This window comes from Sarcophilus harrisii, chromosome 3 (genome assembly GCF_902635505.1).
Source record: "Sarcophilus harrisii chromosome 3, mSarHar1.11, whole genome shotgun sequence".
Taxonomy (NCBI): Eukaryota; Metazoa; Chordata; class Mammalia; order Dasyuromorphia; family Dasyuridae; genus Sarcophilus; species Sarcophilus harrisii.
The window spans coordinates 408,599,921-408,624,132 of NC_045428.1; the positions used below are offsets into that span (position 1 = coordinate 408,599,921).

Genomic DNA, 24,212 nt, shown 5'->3' on the forward strand with positions numbered 1-24,212 from the left:
TTTCTAAAATTTAGCTTTTAATAAGCAGAGGGCATAGCTATTCAGAAAGTATTTGTTGACTCTGTTGATTTCTTTATTCTAGCTCTAGGCAGAATAACTGATCCAAATTAATATCTGAATTTTGGGAATTGTAGAGGGCAGGAACTCTGGAGAAGTATACTTGAAACAAGGTGTTAACTGAGAGGAATTAATGAGACTGGTTATCTAGTTTACATATATACTTAGTACTTAGTATGGTGATGTAATGGTTCTCTAGTTCACACATATTCAGTATGCTAATGATTGTACTAAGGTATATAAGGGCTAAGAAAGACTGGAAATGAGGCATTCCATCTTTGACTAGACTCTGTCCTGCCTTCTGCACTCCTCCACTGAGACCAATCCTGAGGTCCTCCAGAAAGCCAGCCTGAACATTACAGGGAATGATGTTATAATTGCTAATCGTATATCTTCTAGAAAGAATGAGATACCCTCAAAGCAGCACCTAATGGTCTGGAAATGATATTTGGTTTCTATCTCTGTTTTTGTTGTTACCATTGAGGCAAGTCATTACATTCTCTCAGAACTTCAGTTTCATCTTCTGAAAAATGGGGATATTTGTACTTGCATCTGATTGTTAACAGATCAAAAGATAAAAGAAAATTGTTTTGTAGCCCCTAATAAGACCTAAGTCAGACATCATTAAAGATCCTTTACAAAGAGAGGAAAAAATCTATAGTGGTCAAATTATCCCCTCTGAGCTAAAGAATCTTCTACAGCCTATAATCTATAAGTACACAAATTGGCTAAGATTTTCCATACTGAAGAACAATAATATTACTCTAAGAAAGGTTTTCTTCCCAAAAGTTTTAATGCAATTTTAAACTTCAATGAAATTTTAATAGTGGGTTGTTTTTTGGAGGGCAGATAGTTGATAAAGCAAGACTTTCAATCCAAGGAATCCATTGATATAGATGCTTTTTGCAACAATGTAGATTTCTACCTTTCCATTGCCCTTCATGAATTGCTATTAAATATAATTTTGTGGCCAACTCTTTAGTGACGAACCTCTCTGAACTTAAACTTAACTGATCCTTAAATAATTGTCCTTTTATTTGGCTTATATTCAAGAGTTCTACCTACATAGGTTTTAACAAATACAGGATAACTTTCACAAGAGAGAGACATGGAAACAGGGCTTAAATACAGTAACTATGTGGCCCTGGACAAGACACTTAAACCTGTTCTCAATTTCTTCACCTATAATGAAAAAAAAAAAAGCTGGAAAATGAAATGGCAAACGACTCATGTACCTTTGCAAAAAAAAAAAAACAACCCAAATAGAGTCATAACAAGTTCAGACATAACTGAAATGACTGCACAGCAAAAATAAGGGGTATCCATTTTTATTCATGATATCAAATTGCTCTAATTTATATTTTTCAGGTTTGAGTTTTCATGTGTTGTTTTTCTAGTGATGAACATACCCTTATATTGCATTGCAACAAAGCAACTGAATAAAATAAATAATTTTTCTTCTTTTTCTACCATGTTCTTGTTTTTATTCTATAATCTTAAATGTCATATTCCTATGCATTTATGTGTACCACTTTAATAATATCAAATTGTGAAAACCTATGCTTTATATTCAGTTCCAAACCAAATTTTCAACTATATGTGTGCATACATCTAAATGAATGCAATATACAAACATGTATATAACATGGTTTATATACAGACATATATTTGTGTGATATTAATCAGTTATATATATCTTTCTAAAAATATCTATATGTAAGGCCATGTGGGAAAGCAAAAATGAGTCCTTTTCCTCAAAGAACTTTAGTTCCTATTTATCACGTAGCAGGATTTTCTGCCAATAGATTCCTTTAATAATCTTCTCTAGTGTACTGATTGTTGACAAAATTTTCAAGAATGCCTCTCCTTCATAAAATAAGATACACCTGCAGTCCCACAGATTTCAATGGGAGTTCTACACAGCACAATGAAACACAAAATGCAACTAGTCTTCAGAAAGTTACCCAGGGAGGACTTAAGTTAAAACTTCATCTTCACCAAGCTAGCATTTCAAAGGCAGGTTTGTCTGTTTGGGTTTTTTTTTTTTTTTTGAAAGCTGGAGCACTCCTCTAAATAATCTTTCTTTTATTCTTTACCCATAATACTATATTAAGCTCTTTGAATTCACTCATTGGTCACCTTTTCAGTGCCTTTTTCAATCCCTAGAAAAATGCTAATCAAGTCTTAATCAGTTCAAAGCTTTATTAAACATCCTGAAAATGAATTATTATTTCTGACTTACAAACAGGATGTCTTCTTTATTTTTATAAGATATGTCCATTGCTCAGTGCCCCTGGGCACATTTATGGATTAGTAATAGAAAAAGATTAATACTTGTGCTCCCTTGCTCTTCTCAAATACTGATTAGGGAAAAAAAATCCAGAATAATACACTATCATCAAAAATCCAATTAATTGATAAAATATTTAATTCTAGCCTCCCTAGAGACAAAATAGAAAGGGTAAGCTAAGAGGGAAAGTGAGTTGGTAGTAAAAGATAAATTAAATTATAGATAAGATGAAATATTGCATAAGAGGGACATGGGATCTAGTGCTAACCTGGACCTATGTCCAAAGTCTTCATTTTTCAGATGAGGATACTCTTACTCAGGAATATCAAATGATATTGGTATCAATCAAGTTAAGATTACTTACCTATTAATTTGGAGAGATAACATTTGCAACAAATTCTTTAGCAATTTCTACTGCACAGCACAAATGAAGGATGAATAGAAATGTAAATTGCTAATGTTTCTAGAAAAGGAAGCTCAGTCAACTTTCACTCCTTTGAAATCATAGCCACGTAAGTTTTCACCACAATTTAATGGTGTCCAAAAAGTGATTCCCCAGTCTCTCTAGTTGCATATGACACACCCTAAGCCAACAAATTCTTACATTCTATCTTACATTCACTGGAAGTTAAAGGCCATTTCTTCTTTCTCTGATTTGAGTAGACAAAACCCACCAATGATCACTTCTTATAGAATAATCCTTTGATTATTCATAAAACTGAAATTACCACCAGGGGTGAGAGTGGAGAGACAAATCAGTTTATAATCTAAAACAAATGTTAGAAGTATTCAACATTTTAGGCAACTATTTTTTCAAAAGTATCTGTTTAGACAAACTTCACTTAACTTGCACAATAATTATAATTTTCCAAGAGTATCTACTGCTATCAGTTAATTTCTCGATGTATTTTTTCTTTCATGAATTTTATTAACAATTCTTAAATCAGCAAACTTTTTGATCTCAGGACTCCTTATACCCTTGAAAATTATGGAGGACTTACCAAAAAGCTCTTGGTCATGTAGATTGTATCTATTTCTATTTTCTGTTTTGTAAATATAAAAATCTTAATATTAACCTGAATTAATGAGAAAGCAGCCAATATAGCAAAAATCATGATCTTTAGATGGGACAAGGTATTGCAAATTGGGTTCCACTACACTGGGTACTGGGGCACCCAAAGTGGAGACTGGATGAAGGGTTTTTGTAAAGTATTTGAAAAGAGGAAGAGAGCTTGCTAGTGCAAGGGAGTTGGGACAGTCTATGGTTTCACAAGGTAAGTTGTTTGCATAACTACTGAAAGTCCAAGGAGAAAGCTTGGGAATTCCAGAGGGAGTTATTAGGATATTTACAAAATAGTCAGCCTGAGAGGGATATAGTCTGGTAAACCTCAGGCAATTCATGGGTCTGGGAATGGGGAACAGGTCAGCTACATCCAACCTCATGGACACCTGAAAGGATTTTGGGACCTTCAAGGTATCACACCAAACTATACTCTTGACAACTATTGCTTTAAGCTTCTTTTCAAGATGACTACAAATTCTCACTACCTTATTAAAAAATCAGAATTGGAAAAAAAAGCTTCTTAATAAGTTTAAATTTTGCCTCAGACACTTATTAGCTATGTGACCCTAGGCAACTCATTTATCACTTCTGTGCCTCAGTTTTCTCATTTATAAAATGAGAAAGTTGGAAAAAAAGTCTCTAAGTTTTCTTTGAGCTATAAATCGATGAATGAGAAAGATTTCCTCCTGGTTTTTACACAGCAAATACAAATACATTTGTATCACATATAGCAGCTATGTGATCAATGGATGGCTAAAGGAATTGGACAACCCTACTTCTGTCCCTTTTTCTGTAATATGTTGATGATTATCACTCTGATCTTCTTCCCCTAAGCTCAGAATTCCTTTCAATCATGTTACTAACTGCCATCCTAGCCCCTCCTTGATTATCTGACTGTGTGATAGTGGAAAGAGCACTGGATTTAAATGCCAGTATATACAGGTTTGAACTTAACTTTAAAAAATATGTATTAAGTGCACACTGGGACATTATGCAGTCCCATATATAAGAAAAATATAATAAAATAAGTTGGGAAAGGAAGATGGAAGCCAGATTGTAGAAGGTCTTAAAATATAAGGGTGAGGATTTTATCCTAGGAGGGAGACAGCAAGATTGAAGATTTGAAATATTTTCTTTGTGTGATCTTCAACTAATTATTTAATTCTCCTTGAGCCTCAATTTTCCGATTTTTAGAAACATAGGGACTGGCCCAGGTGCTCTTCCTTTTGGCTCCCAAATTTATAATCAAAAGGAAAGGAAACAGGTAGAGCCAAAATTCCTGAAAGCTCAGAGAGATCAGAAGGCAAGAGAATATAAAAACGGCAATTTCTGGCAAATTGCAGACTAATTGTTGCACAATAAAATGCTGAATGCCATGAAATGGAAGGGAAATCCACATACACTATTTCCTAATAGACAAATGAGGGAAATAGTTTGCCAAAAGGCAAACCTAACAACAAGGACTACTTTGAATTTTCAACAGTCCACATATTCTGCAAATCCATTCATTCAACAAAGATAGCCTCTTCAATAGTACCATGCCTGCTTCTCCAGAAACACAGCTGGCAGGAGATTATTATATTTGCTGCCAGCAGGATGTGAATTTGTCTGGGATGTTGCAAGGTGAAATTTCACAAGGTGCTTTCATGGGGGCAGTATCATCACAAAAGAGGCTGCTGACAATTTGTCAGTGGAGAGCTTCAAGTAGGCCAAACACACTTCTAGCCAAGTTTCTGTTTCCTGTTCAATTTTCCATTGTATAAAAGGGTCATAATAACAATAGCTCACCTTTTTAAAAACACTTTAAGGTTTGTAAATTATATATATAATCTCATTCAAGCTTCACAACAACCCTGTAAGATAAATAGATAAATGTTAATATTACCCCCATTGTACAGATAAAGAAACTGAAGGTCAAAGAGGTTAGGTGAATTGTTCATTTTCACACAGTCACTAAAGGTCTGGGTGCCTAGATCATTCTGGCACTTTTCTATTAATAGCATCAAGCATGGCTGTGCAGTTGGAGTAGTTTGCCAAAGCTGGTGCTATGTTGTGTGGCTAGTACAAATTAATTGCATGACACCAACCTAGGCCTGGTCCACAATGGTCCACAACGCTGAAGGAACTTTAAAGAGAATGATACAATACTCTGGAAAAGGGAAATCTTTCCAAAATCAGAAGATGAAGACTGAGGAATAATAGTTTCTTCCAGTTACAGAGAGGTTTTGCTCCTCCAAAATATCTGAGGAATGGTATTGAGGAAGAAACCAGCTGAAAAGTTACTATGATAACACAGACACTAAAAAATTTCAAGAAGCAAGATTATCACCTTTTAATACTGGAGATTAAATAATATTATGCTTTTTGATTGTTTTTCTAATTACAGTGATGAATTTGAAGACTTCTTCCAAATGTTCTTATCTGCTCCCACTGGGAACAAAGGCTAAGCCATGGAATAGTTTTATCTAAAGAGCTCTGTAAAACAACTGTCTTTTGCAGTAATTGAATCAAAAAATTTGATTTTATTTACATATATTCTCTAAGAAAATAAGATAATCATGTCAACCAAAATGTATGTGTAGGTGTCTTAAAACAGCAAAATGCACTCTATAGAATTAGCTTTCATAATTAATGCAAAAATGATCAAAGTCATAAGATAGATTTAGAGCTGTTGGGGAACTTAGAGATCATTTATGATGATGATAGATGAAGATACATGAAGGTGTTGCATGAGAACGTCTGAGAGTTCTTTTCTAACTCAATATAGGATACCATAACACAGAGGTCCAAAAAAAGTAAGTAACTTGAAGTAGTATAGCTGGGATTTTAAAATCCAAGACTCCCATTATTATTTTCTCTGGGCCTTCTTACCTCTCTTGGTTATAACCTGAAAATGTGACCAAAATGCCAGGTAAATTCAAGTTCTTAAGGAGGTTTCAATTTAATTTTATGTAATGCTATTAAAAATGAAGATATGTGAGCCTAGTTTCTTGATGGACTTGGCAGACTTCTTAAGTTTTTTAAAATTCTTAAGTACAAACGCAGATAAGAAAATTTTTGAACCTTTATCACATTGTCTTTGTAAGATTGCATTATTTCTTTAGGGCTTAACTCTTTTGGGCACTACCTGGCTGAAAAATGATCTAGGATACAAGAAGGAAAAGTAGTAGTAGATGAAAGAATATTGATATGACATTTTTTCCCAGCAGAAAATCCAGAATAAAAGAAACTACTTAAAACATGATCATCATAACAGTGTATTTGAAATAAAATAAGGCTGCTTTTTAAGATCATAGTGATGTAAGACATGGAAACACATCAAGGGTTTTTGTTGTTGTTGTTGTTATTGTTATTGTTGATCCAGATCTTTGATTTATCAGTGGTGGATACTCCTATGTGAAGAATTCCCTCTACTGATGCAACTGGAAAATTCTTCTGTAATTTAAAGCCTGAAAGAATTGTTGGGAGGCAATGAATGATCTGCTCATGGTCACATAGCTAATATGTGTCAGAGGTGGGACTAAGACTGATTCTACCTGATCCAAGACAAAAATTTATATATTCTATAATATTCTGCCTTTTTTGCCAAAGACAGAGCAAAGAAAATATAGGGTACTGTTAAAAATAGGGGGAAAATAGAAAAGAACACATTATGAGCAGGTTCTTTAAATTGTTATCATAAGCAAAATACAGATTTTTAACACGAAAGAAGAATAAAATTGAACCTATAGCTTGTATCAAATAGTAATTAACAAAAATTAAATACACATTGGATTAATAGAGTTTTAGGGAAAGTAGTATAAGGAATCTTCTGGTACAAATTTAGAAACTGCTAAAGACAGAAATGAAAGATAAATCCTAACTATTTGAGGAGCCCCAAATTGTAAATTACTGTCTAAGAAGGTTTCCCTGCTGAAATCATATTCATTAAAATATATATTTTTAAAATGTCTCCCAAATAGCTTATGGAAAACAACTTAACTCAGACATCTAATATTTTACATTGAATAGTTTTTCCAAGAATCTTACTGCCAAAATAATGAAAAGTATTGATCCCAAATAATTCTTTTTAAGAATTTCATACAAATGTTATGTCAGTTGATTCAATATTTTATATTATACATAGTTTGACTAACAAGACAAAATGAAGATATGTTACTTATTTTAAACCATTTAATAGGCCTAGTTTTCCCAAACTTTATCAGCTTGATAATAAAGCCCATTTTATATTACCAGATCTGGAACATATATCCAAGGTCTAGAGATAGGAGTTTTTTTAAAATGGCAGACAAAGCAAAAAAAAAAAAAAAACAAAAAAAAACTCAAAGATTATAAAGCCCTATCTAGTTCATCCCTTGGTTACCATAGTGACTATTTCTGCATGTATCAGAGTACTTGGGATCAGTTCATTTAGTCCTATCTGGATTTGAACTCTAAAGAATTAAAGACAAGGGATTCTAGATGTTTCCCATTTTTAGAAATCACTTCTCATGATCCTATGAAGTTGAAGCCTATCCTTTTGAATTGTTTATAAGATCCACCTATTCAAACTCTATTAACTTGATTGATACAGAAAAAATCTGAAATTATGATCTGTAAAGGGAAAAAAAAGAAAGAAAAGAAAGGAAGGAAGAAAGGAAGAAAAGAAAGAAAGAGAGAGAGAGAGAGGAAGGAAGGAAGAAAGGAAGAAAGGAACAAAGAAAGAAGGAAGGAAGTATTAAAAACACTTTCCAGCTTTTAATAGCTTATTAACTGTTTGAAATCTAAAAGTTTACATACAACTGATCCCTATCCCCTTTTCAACAAAAACAAATGTCATTCAGATCAAATAAGATGCAGGCAGAAGAAAAGAAAGCCATTATTTTTCTAGAAATGGTCTTCATTGAATAATATTGTCCAAATTACCTAAAGTAATGAGAACAAATGGATTACCTACTCTTTACACAGGACAAACTCAGCTTTAATACAGTTATGCCTCTTTTTCCACATGGCAAAAATTATTAAAAGTCTTGGTTGAATCTCTTTTCAAAGTTTTCTGTTAATCAAAAATTAATTCTTTGCAGTTAGCTCAAAGAACACTCCTCTAGAGATCTCACAGACAAATGACAATTAAAAAATAAAGGTCACTATGACCATTTTCTCTAATGTTGTTCTGAAATCAGAACAGAAAAGAGTACAATTCCACAGAAGACCCTTAACTTTTCAAGTTATATTTACAATAAAGGATCCTTTTGGGGCAATTAAATTGCACCCTTAATTTATGACATAATATATATAATTTCTAAAGAAGAAATAGAATAGGCTTCTATTACTTGTAGCTGGAAAGGAACTCTGAGATCAAATAGTACAATAGAGGCTCATTTTATGAAAAAGAAAATCAAGCCCAGAGTAAACACATGATTTTTCCTAAGTTCACACTGACAAGTGGCAGAGCAAGGACATACACCTAGCTCCTCCAATTCTGCCTCTGGCATTCCTCCCTTTGGACTAGAAATCTTGTTTCAAGAGTTCTAAACAGCTTCATTTTTTTTCCATCTTTGGAAAATTTTAGTTTGATGTAATTTCATCTTGACTTTTCAAAATTCTTCAAGACTTGAGATTTTATTTGTGTGGACATTCCTGCTGTTCTTAGATGTTTCATGATTTGTGAATGAAAAATTCATCATCTGATGTCTAGTCATCTAGTGATGAGACTCTCCATCATCTCTGTCATCAATGAAACATCTCTATCATCAATGAAATGACATTTGTAACGCACTTAGCATGGTATCTGGCACCTAGTAAGAACTTTGTATTTCTTCCTTTCCTCTTCCCTCCCACCCTACATCCTTCTTCTCTTCCCTTCCTTTTTTCTTTTTTTTTCTATCTTTCCTTTGTTCCCTCCCTTCTTCCCTTTCTTCCAACCTCTCCCTCCTTCTTCCTCCCTTCCCTGTCTGTTTCTTCTTCCCTCTTTCCCTTCCATCTTCTCTTTTTCTTTCTTTTCTTTCTTTTCTCTTTCTTTCTTTCTTTCTTTCTTTCTTTCTTTCTTTCTTTCTTTCTTTCTTTCTTTCTTTCTTTCTTTCTTTCTTTCTTTCTTTCTTTCTTTCTTTCTTTCTTTCTTTCTTTCTTTCATTTCCTTTTCTTTCTTTCTTTCTTTCCTTTCTTTCTTTCTTCTTCTTTTTATCTTTCTTCTTTCTTTCTTTCTTGATCTTTCTTGCTTTTTATTCTTTCTATTCTTTCTTCTTTCATCTTTCATTCTTTGATCCTTCCTCTTTCAGGTTTAGCCTTTGGGATACAATCATTATGAAAAATTACAACAATTATGCATCATTTCACAGTAGGGTAACTAGTAAGACTGTTTATAATATTTTCATAATTACTACTATGCAATATTCAATCATAGCATTTTTTAATAGCCTATCCTACTTATCAGTTGTAGGACTAGGATAAAAGAAAGAATAAAATTAAATCTCTATCGAACAATTTAGCATTAATATTCAAGTAGTGGTAACTTCAAAACAATTGAAATCTATTTGCATATGATTCTATAAATTAAATATTCTTTATATAACCACATATAAAATTTAACTTCAAGAAAAAAGAAAGATAAATTTAAATATTACAAAGCAAATTTAAATGATTTGACAACACTGCTGCTGATGTTAAAATCAAGTTTTGTCAGGTATCACTATAATATTTACTAATAGAATTTTTATAAGTGATTATTTATCTACACATATAAAATTTAACATTCACAAAACTCAAAATAAAATAGTAGATAATCTTTAAGAGATCTACAGACAGTAAGCAATGATTTATACAATAATTGTATCTAAGAGGTCAGTTGGAACCTGATATAAAAGTTTCTGTCTGTAATCAAGTAATAGTTTCTTCTACTAATGACATTGTATTTTAAAAAACTTTTCAATAATATGCACGATTAAGTTAACTTTGAAGTTCCAAGATTTTAAATATAAATACTAATAATCTATATTATATTATATATTAATGTATGTGTATATATGATCTACAAAAGAGTTACAGACCATTAAAGACGATATGATTTTATACTCTATAACTTGGGTATCTGATAGAGTGTACTATTGACCTGATAGTTAAAAGTTCTGCTTGAAATGTCTGTTTCTCTTCTATCTAATGACATTTGTTTTTTTTAAAAAAAAAACTTTATCAATAATATTGCCACTGTTTGGTTAAAGCTTTAAGTTCCACAGAGATTCTGAGAATCTTAAGGAAATGACAATAATCTATATGTTATGTTTTATTAAATGTATGTGTTTTAAGATCTACAAAAATAGTGAGGATTGTCCACTCATTTGACTAATTTGCCAAACAGGATGATATGTAGGGCAATTAAATGAATGTGAATTACACAGTGAAAAAGACCAAATCATTCTTAAATGGATTATTGAAACATTCTTGAGTTTTAAATATCAGTTTATCCTATCTTCTTTACAAACACAGAATCACACAGATGAAATTGTAAGGGAAAAGTGAAACTTACATTTTTCATTTTGCATTCTACTCATGCTGCTCTGAATATGAGTAAACTTTTAAATTAAAAGTAAAAAAAATCTTATTTATATTAATTACTATTTTAAAAATAATTTAGGCAAATTTACTAAACTTATTATTATGATACTATTCTTGTTGCCCCAAGAAGCATGCTACATAAAGATCAGCTGAAGAAATCTGAGGTTATTTAACTTAAAAGAAAACAATGATGTTGAGAGATGAGGGTCATCATGTGGGAAAAGAATTAGACATTCTACTTGGAGCCAGAAGGCAAAATGAGGACCACTAAATAGAGGTTGCAAAAAGGAATGTTTAGGCTTCAGATCAATTCTGCAAGCATTTATTAAATACTTGATATGTGGCGGGCTCTGTCCCAGGTGCTGAATATAAGGAAAATTTTCAGGGATATAAGCAAAAAAAGTAAAATAATAGCATGCTTTGAGGAGATAGTGGAATTCTACTCACTAGAAGTCTTCAAGCAAAAGATAAATGATCATTTATATAGTAAAAATTTTATAGGAGTGATTTTTATTCAATTACAGGTTGGACTATGTGTCTTCTTAGGTTCCTCTAATCTAATTCTGTGACTCTGTGTTACAGATTTCAATCATATAGCAATTATTACCTGAGTGTTGTCAGGAAATAAGGTTGTGGTAGACAATAACTCTTTTAAGTGATGGAAAGATATTTACATTCTTCTAATACTTTATTTTATATTTACTTGTGTATTGATTGTATGTATATTGATATTGCCTCTAGTAAACTCTGAAGTTTGGGATGTAAGTCTTTATTCCTTTCTCTATATGCCAAAATCTAATATAACATTATATATCAACAATGTTAATGAATCTTGGTTGAATGATTAGTACTGATTAACCAATTAACATGTCACAAAAAAAAAAAAAAACATAAGTTAGAAGGGACTTTGGGGATCATAAGATCAATGTTATATATAACTAAAGCTGAAAGAAGTTTTGGAGCCCATTTAGTCCAACATCACAATTTTATAAATGAGGAAATGGAGGCCTAGACAAGTGAAGTGACTTGCCCACCATCACACAGGTAAGTGAGAAAGATGAACTAATGTCCTCTGACTCTAGGTCAAATATTTTTTCTAAATCATCATGCCATTTACTCACTTTTTATCTTTGTGACAAAAGTAGCTTAAGTTTGCTGACCCATGCACTAGAAATATAACCAAACCAAGTTATGACTGAACGTGATAGATTCTCAAATCAGTATATATAGTAATGCCCCACTTATTTAGTGGGCAGGTTCTTGGCAACCTCGTTGATTCATAAAGCAGCCAGGAATAAGAAGTAAGCCAAAAAGATTGAGAAAATTGTTGTTTAAAAAGTCATATTTCTCTATAAGAGAGATAGAGAGCCAAATTAAGATCCTACTCCAATGACTTCCTTACTTAGACATCCATATAAAATGTGTTTTACATGCTTAAAATGGAGTTCCAAGGGCACTAAAAGTATCAAAAATAACAAATATTAACTAGACAAGTAGGAAAGGGAAAAAATAAACAGTAATTCTAGGCCATTTAATATAAAGACAAATATTACTATTTCAATAGCCTCCTAAAAGTATAAAATGTGTTATTGTGATTAACTGATGTTCAAAATGATAGCTCAGTCATAAAAAAAATAAAACTCTGACTAGCTTTCTGTGTTCAAAAATACATGGTGATAATGTATAGCAAACTTTAGAACACTAAAAATGCTCAATTTAAAAAAAAATAGGTATTTAAAAGTCACAATCTTTAACTATCTGGTAAATTCATTCAAAATGAATTTTATCAGTTCATGAAAATTACAATCTACTAATGTTCTCCTTTTCTTTGCTTCACCATGACATGGCCCTAAATTCTTACAGACTATGCCAATAAAGAATATTTTGGAAAGATTGAATATGAAGACAGTTATAAGCTCTTTGTTTACTATCACCACTAAGTAGAAAAGAATAGTAAGGCCATAGATAAGTCATATTTTCTGAGTACCAGGAAATGTAAAGTTATGATCTACATGGTAGAAATATTACCTGTATAGATTTCTTAAAATAGTGATAAAGTTGCAAATCGCAACAAGCTAAAACTTAGTATATATACATATATATAGTATATATATACTATATTATATATACATATACAAGTATTATATATATACATATACAAGTAGAAATTATTTCATATATGTATATATATTTATTGATGGGACCATATAAAAATATGGTGAATTTTATTAGATTCTCAACATGTAGACCTTCCAAATGTGCACTAACATAAATATATAATTCATTATTTTAGAGTTAGTATGCTATTAGTGGAATGAACACTGGACTTAATAGTCACAAATGACTTGGTTTTGAAGCTTGCTTCTAACATTTACTATATAATCCTTCATCTCTGTTTTCTCATCTGTAAAATGAGGACAATCATATTTCTACTATCCATTTCACAGGGATATTGTGAAGAAAGTTCTTTGTATATCTTAAACTGCTACATAAATTAATAATTTTGTTAGTTAAACTTGTGCATTGTACATACAATAAATTATACTTTTGATGCCTTCTTTTGGATAATATAAAGCTTGGGTTTGTCATATTTTTCACCAAAAGTATATGCTGACCTACATTTCTTTATCTCCTTTTCATTCTGTATAGCCCCTTGAGTAAAACTGATATGAAATGATAGAAACCTGAAAAGCAAGGGCATAGAAACAAGGTTTGCTTTGGGGATGGAGAGAACGGGAAGAATTAGTTCCCTGAAAATGAAAAAAATACACAGTCTACTTGCCAGTCTTCCATCATTATGCTTTTATTGTGTGGTCAGGTTAAATTATTTTTGTTTTTGAAGTTTGTTGTGGGATAATACAGGTTCAAAAGAATCACATTTTTAGCATTTTATTTGTCATTTGATTTTTTTGCCCTATTTCCTTCTTCCCTCCCTCCTCTGCCCCCTAATTTTGTAGGCACTAGTGATCTGTTCAGAAAAAATTAGTCAAATGGAAAAAATATTTTACACAGACTTTGAGAAGGATTAAGTGGGTTGCAGGTTAGACTATGTCATCTAATGTTAGATTGAGTGAGTGTCACCTTTGTGGTGCCACTTTTTTTCCAAGCTATGACAGGGTAACTAGTTTCAAGTGATGGCAAAGACAGACAGGTAGTCAAGTCAGATAGTAAGACAAGTTATCTTTGAAAAATAATCTTAAAGATTCCCAAATACATTATACTTGCCCCACTTCGGTATAATCTACAATCTGTTCCTCTAGTATAACAGATGCAAAAATAGAAGGTTTTACATTAGAAGAATCTCTTGTAATCAAACTACATAATTAAAAAAATTCATACAATATTTGGGAAAACAAAAACAAAACCCCTATTTCTTTTTAAGGTAATAAGAACTGGGTAGCCCTTATGCCATTTTCTCAGCTCTAAATCTATGAAATAATTCTTAGATAGATATCCAAATGAAAATTAGGTACATTTTTTAAAGTAGAAAAAGCTCGATTTTGGATATTTAACAATTAACATTCAATAACTATTTCCTATGTTTAGTATACAACTGTAGTTTTATCTACGTCACCAATATTATCCATATAAGATTAGACAATTGGGCCATGAATTTATTGCTTATAGAAATGATTTGTGTACTGAAAGGCGAAGAAGTGAATAGAAAGCCTGTCTTAGGAATAAAAAGAACTAGATTCATGATTTACCATATTGGTGGTAGGATCTTGGGCAAATCACTTAACCTCTTTTGCAACTCTAAGATTATTAATTTCAAGACTGTAGCTTGTCTGCACTGATAGAGGGAATTTCCTCACTTACTGCTCCCTAAGAAAAGACAGATTCAGCACCCTACTTCCCAGTCCTCTCCCCCTACACAAATTATAACTTTTTTTTTTTTTAACAATGCAGAAAACAAATTCAAGATTTAGAAGGAATTTACATTGAGACACAAATTACCCAGGATATTCAGGTCAGAAATTTCCACTTACATATACAGACTTCCTGTCATTCATGACATCTTAACAATTTCGGATATAAATAGATGATAGATAGGTGATAGATGATAACATAGATGTAATATCACATTTTCTCAAGAATCATAATGAGCTTCTGCCCCCACCCCCCACCCCACAGTGTTTTCATTATTTATTGGAGAGCTTAAAGTGGTAGCAATTCCATTTACATGGCTAATGGAATGGGACAGCCTAAGTGAATTTGTATTCACATTCATTCACAGTCCTCCCACACATCCCACCCCAGAGGCACAAGGCACAAAGACAGGTAGAAACTAAATGCATAGAGTTACAGATGTTTATGTTCAACATAAAATATTTTTAAAATTATTCTAATAGCTAGATTTTTAAAAATCAAGTTCTTAAAACAGTGGGAAGAAGTGTTTAGATATGGACTATAACTATAAACGATTAAGAACCCAGAATACAACACTTTCTTGATTAGACATTATTCTGATTTTAGACATATTTCAAACAAAGAGTGCAAAATTTATTTTGATAACAAAATTTCATTGTCCATCCAATACAAGAAAAATTCAAAATATCATTAGAGTACATTCACTTTTAACATAATTCTTTGGTAGAAAGAGAGAAACTGCATAAGAAAAAAACTGGCAGTTTTACTATTTGTTTTCATATTATATAAGATAGGAAATTAAGTGTTCCTTTAACCCAATAGTAGGATCCTGGGAAAAAAATGTCACGATGCCCCAGCAGAGTGATAAAGGATGAGAATCTGGCCCTAAATGGCCACTTCACACTGTGTTCCATAAATATCTGATATAATTGTCCTTCACAACTTTAAAAGCTGCCCCTCTCTTTTAGTTCCCATTTATTTAAAACAACACACACACATACACACACACACACAACTAAATCACCAGGTCTCAGTCATTACTCTCTTTTCTATGTTGAAGACAAATTTACATATCTATGTGTGTGTGCATTTGTTATCTGCATGCAAAATATCTTTAAATATATTATGTAAATAAAGAAACAAGTAGAAATTATTTCATGACTAAGACATTATTATTGCTACTTCACTTTCGTCTATCAATTCACCTCCACCCCCAACAACCATTATAAACGGAAGCAAACTGACAGAAGTGAGAATACTATTTTCTATTGCCAATATTATCACTGATGGCCTCATGTGGTCTTAATTTATACTGACATAGTAACTGTTCTTAGATTACTCTGTCTAGAAAACAGCTTATTAAGTTACATACTTTAAAATTGAGTTGAAGGGAGGAAATTCCTAAAATGCTTTCATGAAGCATTACACACACTCACATACACTCACATACATTTCTAGGCTTATTTGTTCATTACAGTGAAATACATGCCTATAAGACTGTTGTACTTAAACACACTTTGATAAAGGGAGTCAGTCAATGACTATAGCATTTATTCTGGTTGTAATCACTTTGCAATCTAAGCAGATATTTCAGTTGAATAGGAAGAATCACAGGAAGTTTAACATGTTGATCTCATAACAATACAGGTTTTAAATTAGTCAAGTAAACTAGAATCAGAAAATCAAAACAAAGACATGCAGAATTTTAAAACAGCCAAATATGAAATGGGGAAAAAAAAACTTTCAAGACAAAAATCTTATTTTTAGCAATCCTTAATTTTTTTCTAGTACCTAAATTAAAACAAACAAACAAAAAAAAAACCAAACAAATGCCATCCATGAATAAACCCGTTATATCAACAAATATCTTGGTCAAGAAGAGAATTTTTTTACATTTTTTAAAACATCTCCTAAGAGCTAGAGGAATGGGGTCGAGATATTTACCTACCTGTTCCAGGTACGAAATACCAAACCTGGGTTTTTAAAAACGTGACATTATTCTGAGGCAGAAAACCTGAGGTAATAGTCTCATTCAACCAGCTACATCCAGACAAAATGCCGTCAATAGCCTTAGCCATTGTGTTTCTAATTACAAAAGCCAGAAAACGGTTTATGTGCATGAGACTAAAACAATTCAGTCTCTGCAGAAATCCTAGAACCCCAAAACAGCTTCTAAAAAAGTGCAGCAGCTCTCACGCAAACCCATGCCTATCACAAATAAAATCAGGCACTCTGTGCAATAACGCCTCACTGTACCTGTATGCACGTTTCCACTCCTGCACAGATCCTGGGCAATCTTCACTCTGCACAACCAACTGGACCACTTCATTTAACTCCTCTCCTGCCTGCTAAAGATTGCTGCAGAACCGACTAGATTTTTTCATTTTTTCATTCAACTGTTCCAGCCTTCTACCAGCCCTGCGACCTTTGAACTCATTTCTGCCTCCCTCCCTTCTGCAGTCAAAGCTACTGTGCTGCTCTCATTTGCATAAGGCTGGGGAAGGCCTGCCAGGAGCTGAAATGGAATGCTGGGTAAGAAATTGTAGAGTTGCGGTTCAGCCAGAATACCTGAATCACTGGAGAGCCTATAGAAAATGGGCACCCATTTTATCGGGCTGTCAAAAATCATGCTTTCCTCTAATGTTGATTAAGGGATAAACGTTTTTAAATTCTTTATTTGCAGACCCCCTAGGATCATCCCCAAACAAAGTCTAGCTGTAGCAGCTGTGGTTTCCAAGGAAACCAAAATAGTCAAATACTTCATTTAAATACATGGGTAGGCCGATTTAAAATTCTCATCAACTTCTGTTTTTTGGAAATGCAATTAGCTTTTTTTTTTTATTCCTCTAAAAAATGAACAGCACTGTGGAAAGAAATAATATTGTACATGAAAGATTTATCTTGTGTTTTTGTTTTAAAAGGCCTGACTTCATTCTGCTTCCTTTCACATTTACTAGAATAAATGATTATCAGTTACAGTGCAAATATCATAAGCAGCTATTTTAGCAACATGCAAAATATGTGCTTCAATCTGAAGGATAATATTAATCAAATATGTGTAGCATGAAAATAATTTCTAAAGCAAAAAAAAAAGGAAGTGAAAATGAAACAATTTTAAGTCCACATTATATACTAATGAAGGTACAATGTTAAGTTAAATTATTGTTTAAATAATAAAATTCTAGGGACGCAAATCAAGATACTTATTTTCCTTTGGAAATATGATTAAAACTATTTTATTATCCACTGTGTCTCCCCTTCCTACAGGCGATAACCTTCCCGTTTCAAACACTGAACTTCTCAGATGCTCAGAGACCGAGGAAATAAGAAATGTGGTTATTTCAGATATAGATGTTCATGTGCAAAAGTGGATCATAAACATATTTTGCCATTCTTATGGTAAATCAATGGGAAAATGCCTTTCTCACATAATTAAATCATTTCTCCCTTTAAATTAAGCTAATTTGTTTGAGGATGTGGAGCAATTTATATGAAGGAAGGTTTTTATAATTCCCACATTATTAAAAGATCTTATAATTAAATAACAAAAATGTATAACTGAAATTAACACAACTAAAAGGTTTAAATGGCAAACATGTTGCTCTAATAGGCAGTTGGAATCATGACATTTTCAAAATAATGCCTTAGTTTTATGGGGAAAATATTTACTATTTTAAAAATCAAATATCCAAATAAAGGAAAACTCTAAAGATAAATCTTTGATTTATATAGCATCTTATTCCTTAGAAATTAAATGAATAGCACCAAAATGCTTGTGTGTATGTTTATATCTGTATGTTATATATCTATATAATCTACATATTGTACTGTTAAGCTACTATATATATATATATATATATATATAAAACTCCAGGAAAAAAATTGAATTTGAATCTTTTATTTGATCTCTATATAGCTATTATTTTATATTATTTCTGTCTGGATAGATTTTTCTAAAAGCTACACATGGATTTAATTTGTATTCATCTTCTAAATTTATGATGCCTTAAATAACTTTTTGGGGTATAGTATAATTCTCTCCTCTCTCTCTCACTGTCTGTCTGTCTGTCTCTCTCTTTCTCTCACACACACACATACACACACACAAACATACGCACATTTCTAACAAATCTGATTACATCAACAATTTTTCTAGTGTTGGATCAATTCATGTGCATCAGTCATCCTATATACTACAAATATCTTACATGCAAAGTTTTTTTTTAAAAGAAAACACACAACACTATTCTCATTTAAATTCAATCAAATATAAAAAAAGTGTTTAGTAATCTATAAAATAACTGACCTGTTCAAATTGTAGTAGTCCTAGTCCATGCACTGTTTATTAGAGTCCAAAATACATTGACTATCATTTTATAATATGTGCCATCATCACCGAAGACACTGTGTCTTCCTGGTTCCAGCGGAATCTTCTTAAATTTCCCAGCACTGTGTTTTATTGCTGGTACCATATGCTTTATTGTTCAGGGACAAGAGCTTCACTCTGCACAAAGACTCATTACCTACTGCTTGCTGAACAGCTTCAGTCTCACTGAGTCTGCCTACATGTGATCACATGGGAGTTTTGTCTGAGAGAACTAGGCAGGCCACTGATTTCACTGTGTCTATGGATATTTTTATCAGCTGAGGACTACTATGAGGAAGGAATAACAAATTATGAAGCTGCTTTAAGTCATTAATGCAGCACAAATTATGGAAATCCCTTCACAACATTTTTTTATTATTACAGAAAATTTTCAGCTGGAATTCAAAAGAAGTTAACTAAATTTTATTTTAATAAAAGGCTTCATAGTAGTTAAAGGGGATTGTGGGGGGACTATCATAATGTACTATAATGTTGTCTGTTCTCTAAAAGCATTTCTACATTAATGCAATAAAGGAATGTTGTTTCCACTATTAAACATAGTGCTAGTATTTATATTTGTATAATGCAAAGCTTTCTAGAAATGTTTTCCATAAAAAACTCCTTAATGAAAACCTTCATTAATCAAGAAATTATGTATATTTATTATCTGTTGTATGTACACACGTGTACTTTATATACAGCTTCTGAGAAAACAGGTAATAGTGTGGCAATTTTTATAGATGAATAAAAGGACTTCATGATTAACTAATAAACCAAGGTCTCCCTGAAAAGGGCAATTCCCTAAAGAATGATTACATTTTAAAAGAAAACCTCATTTAATGATCTGACACATGGTTAATATCAGTTCTTAAAACTGCAGTGATTTATTTCAGACAGGATATTTCCTACCTCTACAAAGCATATGGCACTCCTTATTTGATTTCAATTTTAACAAGTGGTTTTCGAGATGATTACCCGATATTTACAGAAACCTAATGCTTCATAAATATTAAATTAACATTAAATTGTCTTTCCAAGCCCATAAAGGGTTAATTAATTCTAGTTGTTTCCACAATTTTGAAAAATGGAGACACCAAACCAAAATATGGTTTGTTAAGTCACATTGCACTCAACGAAAATATTAATAAACAAATAACAAAACCATTCCTTATCCCTTTCAAAATCTCCCTAAATTGAATTGGTAATTGACAGCTTGTTGCTTATTAAGCTCAGCAAAAATCATGTGACAAACATAAGCTGAAGTGCAACAAAAGCTAGAGCCTCTACTTCTTAATGAGAATAAAAACCCAGTCAGAATCATGATTCAGGATCAAAGAGCAAATTACCTCTGTGTTTAGTTAAATAAAAAAGAGTCGGTTCTTTAACATGTATTTGTAGAAGTGTTTGTAAAGCATGCAATAATTAATCCAGAAAAGAATGATCTCAACTTGTTTAGACTTTAGGATTAAACCTTCCCATTAACACCAAATTGTGTTGTGGAAAATTATGTCCATTTTTCTCACAAGATTTTAGGTATTATCCAGATTTTTAATATTTTTTTGAAGTTCAAAATAGTCAAAGGATATTAACAAAATTGTCTGAAGTAATAATGCCTTATCAACATTGTTTACAATATTACTGAAAGCATACAATTAATGTTACAGTGCCTATGCTTTACAACCCCTTCAATTTGTTTGGGTTTTTTTTTCTTCTGATGCTAAGAAAAGTATTTTAAAATATTTAAAATGCCATTATTTGTGTGTGTATGTGTGTGTTCTCTCACCAAAATATTTATATACATTAATTTTGTGTCTACCCATTGCTGTTATAAATCCTATAGTTATTATATAAAAAAAATTATGTGCCAAGCTTATTAGTATATTTGAGTTTTTAAAGATATATACATTCTGGCTAATATCACTGATGATGTCATCATGCTAATGTACAGGGAAATAAACAAAAGGCAGCCATTTTTTCCTACTGCAGCACTTCAAAAACAGTGACATGAAATGCTTGCCAAATGGAAGGAAAGGATCAGCAAAAAATAAAGTTATTTCCAAGTTCTTGGAGTTGGTGTTGGAAAAAACCACATCTCTGTATAGTTTACTTTATATAGATTGTGTATATTTATATGTGTATGTTTGTGTGTGTGTAAGAAAAGAAATTAGCGATAAGAAAATAATATAGGTATCAAGAATATAAATCAGATACTAATGAAAGCCAGTTATCAAGGAAATATTGTTTCCACAAAAAGAGATTACAGGCAGCAATATTGACATTATAAATGGGAATAGTCAGTCTGTCGAATTCTCTGAAAAAGGTGTTTCAAGATAGGTAGCAGTGCATGAACTAAGAACTAGAAGAAGCAGGGCAAATGATGAAACCATAATTCTCTTCCCAATTCTAGCACTGACTCATACAACCTTGGACAAGCTATTTCAACATTGTGCCAAAGTTTCTATATCTGTAAAATAGGAACATGAAATTGTTTTAGAAAGTATGGCATGGAAATGCATCTTAATATTTTTATCTTTTAGTACCTTGGTTCTTTTGGGGAGGTTACATTATCAGTACTGAGGAAAATAAGAAAAATGAATCTGAAATCAGACCATTTTAAAAGAGATTTTACATAACCTTTGCAAAAGCACTGTTCAACAGGCAAAATAGGGATATAGACCAATAGATTCTAAAGGAAAATGACAAATCATTTATTTAACTCTTCACTTTTGCACATGAGGAAACTGAGACCTGCAGGATGTGAACACACTTGACCAAAGTCACACTTCCAATTAATTGCAGTAGCAAAGTCAACATTAAAACCCAAGACTCTAATGCTCTTTCCACTTTTCGAGATCATTTTTAAAAAATGCACATATGGAAAATTTGAAATTCAATTCAGGATATGATTTAACACAAATCTGCTAAATTAATGCAAGATTAGAGAAAATTACAAAATATTCATGATTCCAATCAAAATTCAAATACAGTATTTTCAGTTAGTCTACAAGAGGACTGTAACGGCATTTCTGATTCTCACATTACATAATGAACAACTGTTCGTATTCTCTTATGTAACAGTTTCATCAGCCAAGACTTCTTTAGATTTGAAATGAACAGAGAAATACAAGCTAACAGTTTTAAGAAGAAACTTCCAATTGAGACTAAAAGAATATTTTAAATGCAATTTATTGTATTAAAAAATAAATTCACAATAGATTTGTTCGTCTCTTAATATTGTCCCCCTTCTATTTCTTAAAATCAAATTTTCTCACCTATGGCAAGGCAACACCAAAATATATTTTATTTCTGCTTTTGTACTTCCAGAAAATAGATTGGGTTATCTCCAGGCTATCAAATATTCCTGATACCCATCACAGATAGTGAATCAGTGACAGACCTTTGGCAAATTGATGCTACCCCCTTGTTATACTAATTTGAGAATGTAAATTCTTTGAGGGCTCAGACTGTTTTACATTTTTTACATTTTCAGTGTCTGGCATGCTTCCTTGTATAAGAATCATGTAACAAATGTTCTTTGAATTGAGGAGGGTTTAAGTTAAACCAAGAAATGGTATCACATGTGCTTCTAGGACACAAATACTCAATTCAAATCAATTCAACAAAAATGTAAGTACTGCCTATGATCAAGAAGGGGCAGGTAGGTGGCAAAGCCAATAAGAGTGCTGGACCTGGAGTCAGAAAGATTCGTTGAGTTCAATCTAACTTCAAACACGTCCGAGCTGTATGATCCTGAGCAAGTCACTTAACTTTGTTTATCTCATTTCCTTATCTGTAAAAAAAAAAAAAAAAATGAGCTGGAGAAGAAAATGGTCAATCATTGCAGGACCTCTACCAAGAAGACCCCAAATGGGGTCAAAGCAGTTCTCAGCAACAACAAATGATAAAGATGTCAAGCTGAGGTGCTGGGGATACAAAGATGTAACTCTATATGGACAGAGCATGCCTTCAGGAAATTTGCCATGGGGGAAACAGTAAAGTATGGTATGGAATTTAAACAAATAAATATAATAAGTCAGTAAAAAATTTATTGGAAGAAAAAAGGAAAAAAGCCTGCCAAAGTATTCCAGGAAAGAGGGAAATCACTAATAGCTTCGTGTAGGAAGTGGTACTTGGTCTGAGCCTTTTCACAAGAGAAGGATGTAAAGGAAGTATATTCTAAGTGCATAAGGACAGGTTAGACAAATGCATGGAGGTAGAAGATGGTACCATGAGATTGGGGAACTGTTTATTATGTGGAATGAATGAAGGAAAGTAATATCAAATAATTTTGAAAAGATAAGTTGTTTCTGCTGTCATTTATTTATGGGGCCACACTTGACTAAATGAAATAATCTCAGTATTCTCTCAAATACCTTCCTTTGCTCTCTCCCCTTCTACTCATTCTGATTCCTTCAGGATAATCCTGTGTTGATAATGAAGTCTAAATATCACAGGATTAGCCAGCTCTAAAGACATGGATTAATTCAAGTCTGTTCTCTAAGCACAACAGCAATAACAATATGTATCAGAAAAGGAGTACTTGTTAAGGTGCTCCACAAAAAAAAAAAAAAAAAAAAAAAAAAAAAGCTACTAGTGCAAATTGAAGGAAGTTGAGGATGTGACAGAGGTCAGTCACAGACTGAGACTTGGAAGAGTCATGAAAAGAAAATAGTCTTGCAGAAACACAAATAATACACAATAAAAATATTCTTGTTTCACATTTATATATCTGAGATTGATATTATAATTATAAAATAATTTGTTAAATGTAATTATAGATGGTAAAGTTAGGTATTCCATGATCCCTCTAGGAACGTATATACGAAAGGCACAAATCAATAGAAAATGGAGAAGATACACAAAAAACATATAGAAAGAAGAATAAAGTTTCAAAATATGAACAAACATTAAGAATACATATGGAATATGGTGAAGAGCAAGTTAATTTGATATCTAAATGCAAGGCTATAAAATAAGCTAGATATTCTATTCCCAAACCTAGAGCAGGATTAGGAGAAGCTACCATCTCCCCTAAA

At 32.2% G+C, this 24,212-nt stretch overlaps 1 protein-coding gene across 6 annotated transcripts in view; it reads right to left on the minus strand.

The window, feature by feature from the left end:
- The window catches only part of CSRNP3 (cysteine and serine rich nuclear protein 3), a 250,612-nt gene that overhangs the window by 103,686 nt on the left and 122,714 nt on the right, over positions 1 to 24,212 (minus strand). The window contains exon 1 of one of the 6 annotated variants that reach the window (XM_012544769.3): positions 19,117 to 19,457. The exons of 3 other annotated variants lie outside the window; for them this stretch is intronic. Coding sequence is in view for 1 of the 3 variants with exons in the window: in XM_031960542.1 (XP_031816402.1) it covers positions 17,067 to 17,139 (73 nt within the window). In the remaining 2 variants the exon portion in view is untranslated. Of the gene's footprint in view, positions 1 to 5,198; positions 5,229 to 17,066; positions 17,820 to 19,116; positions 19,458 to 24,212 lie in introns of those variants that run through there. 2 more of the 6 variants (XM_031960542.1, XM_031960546.1) reach the window with 2 other exon arrangements.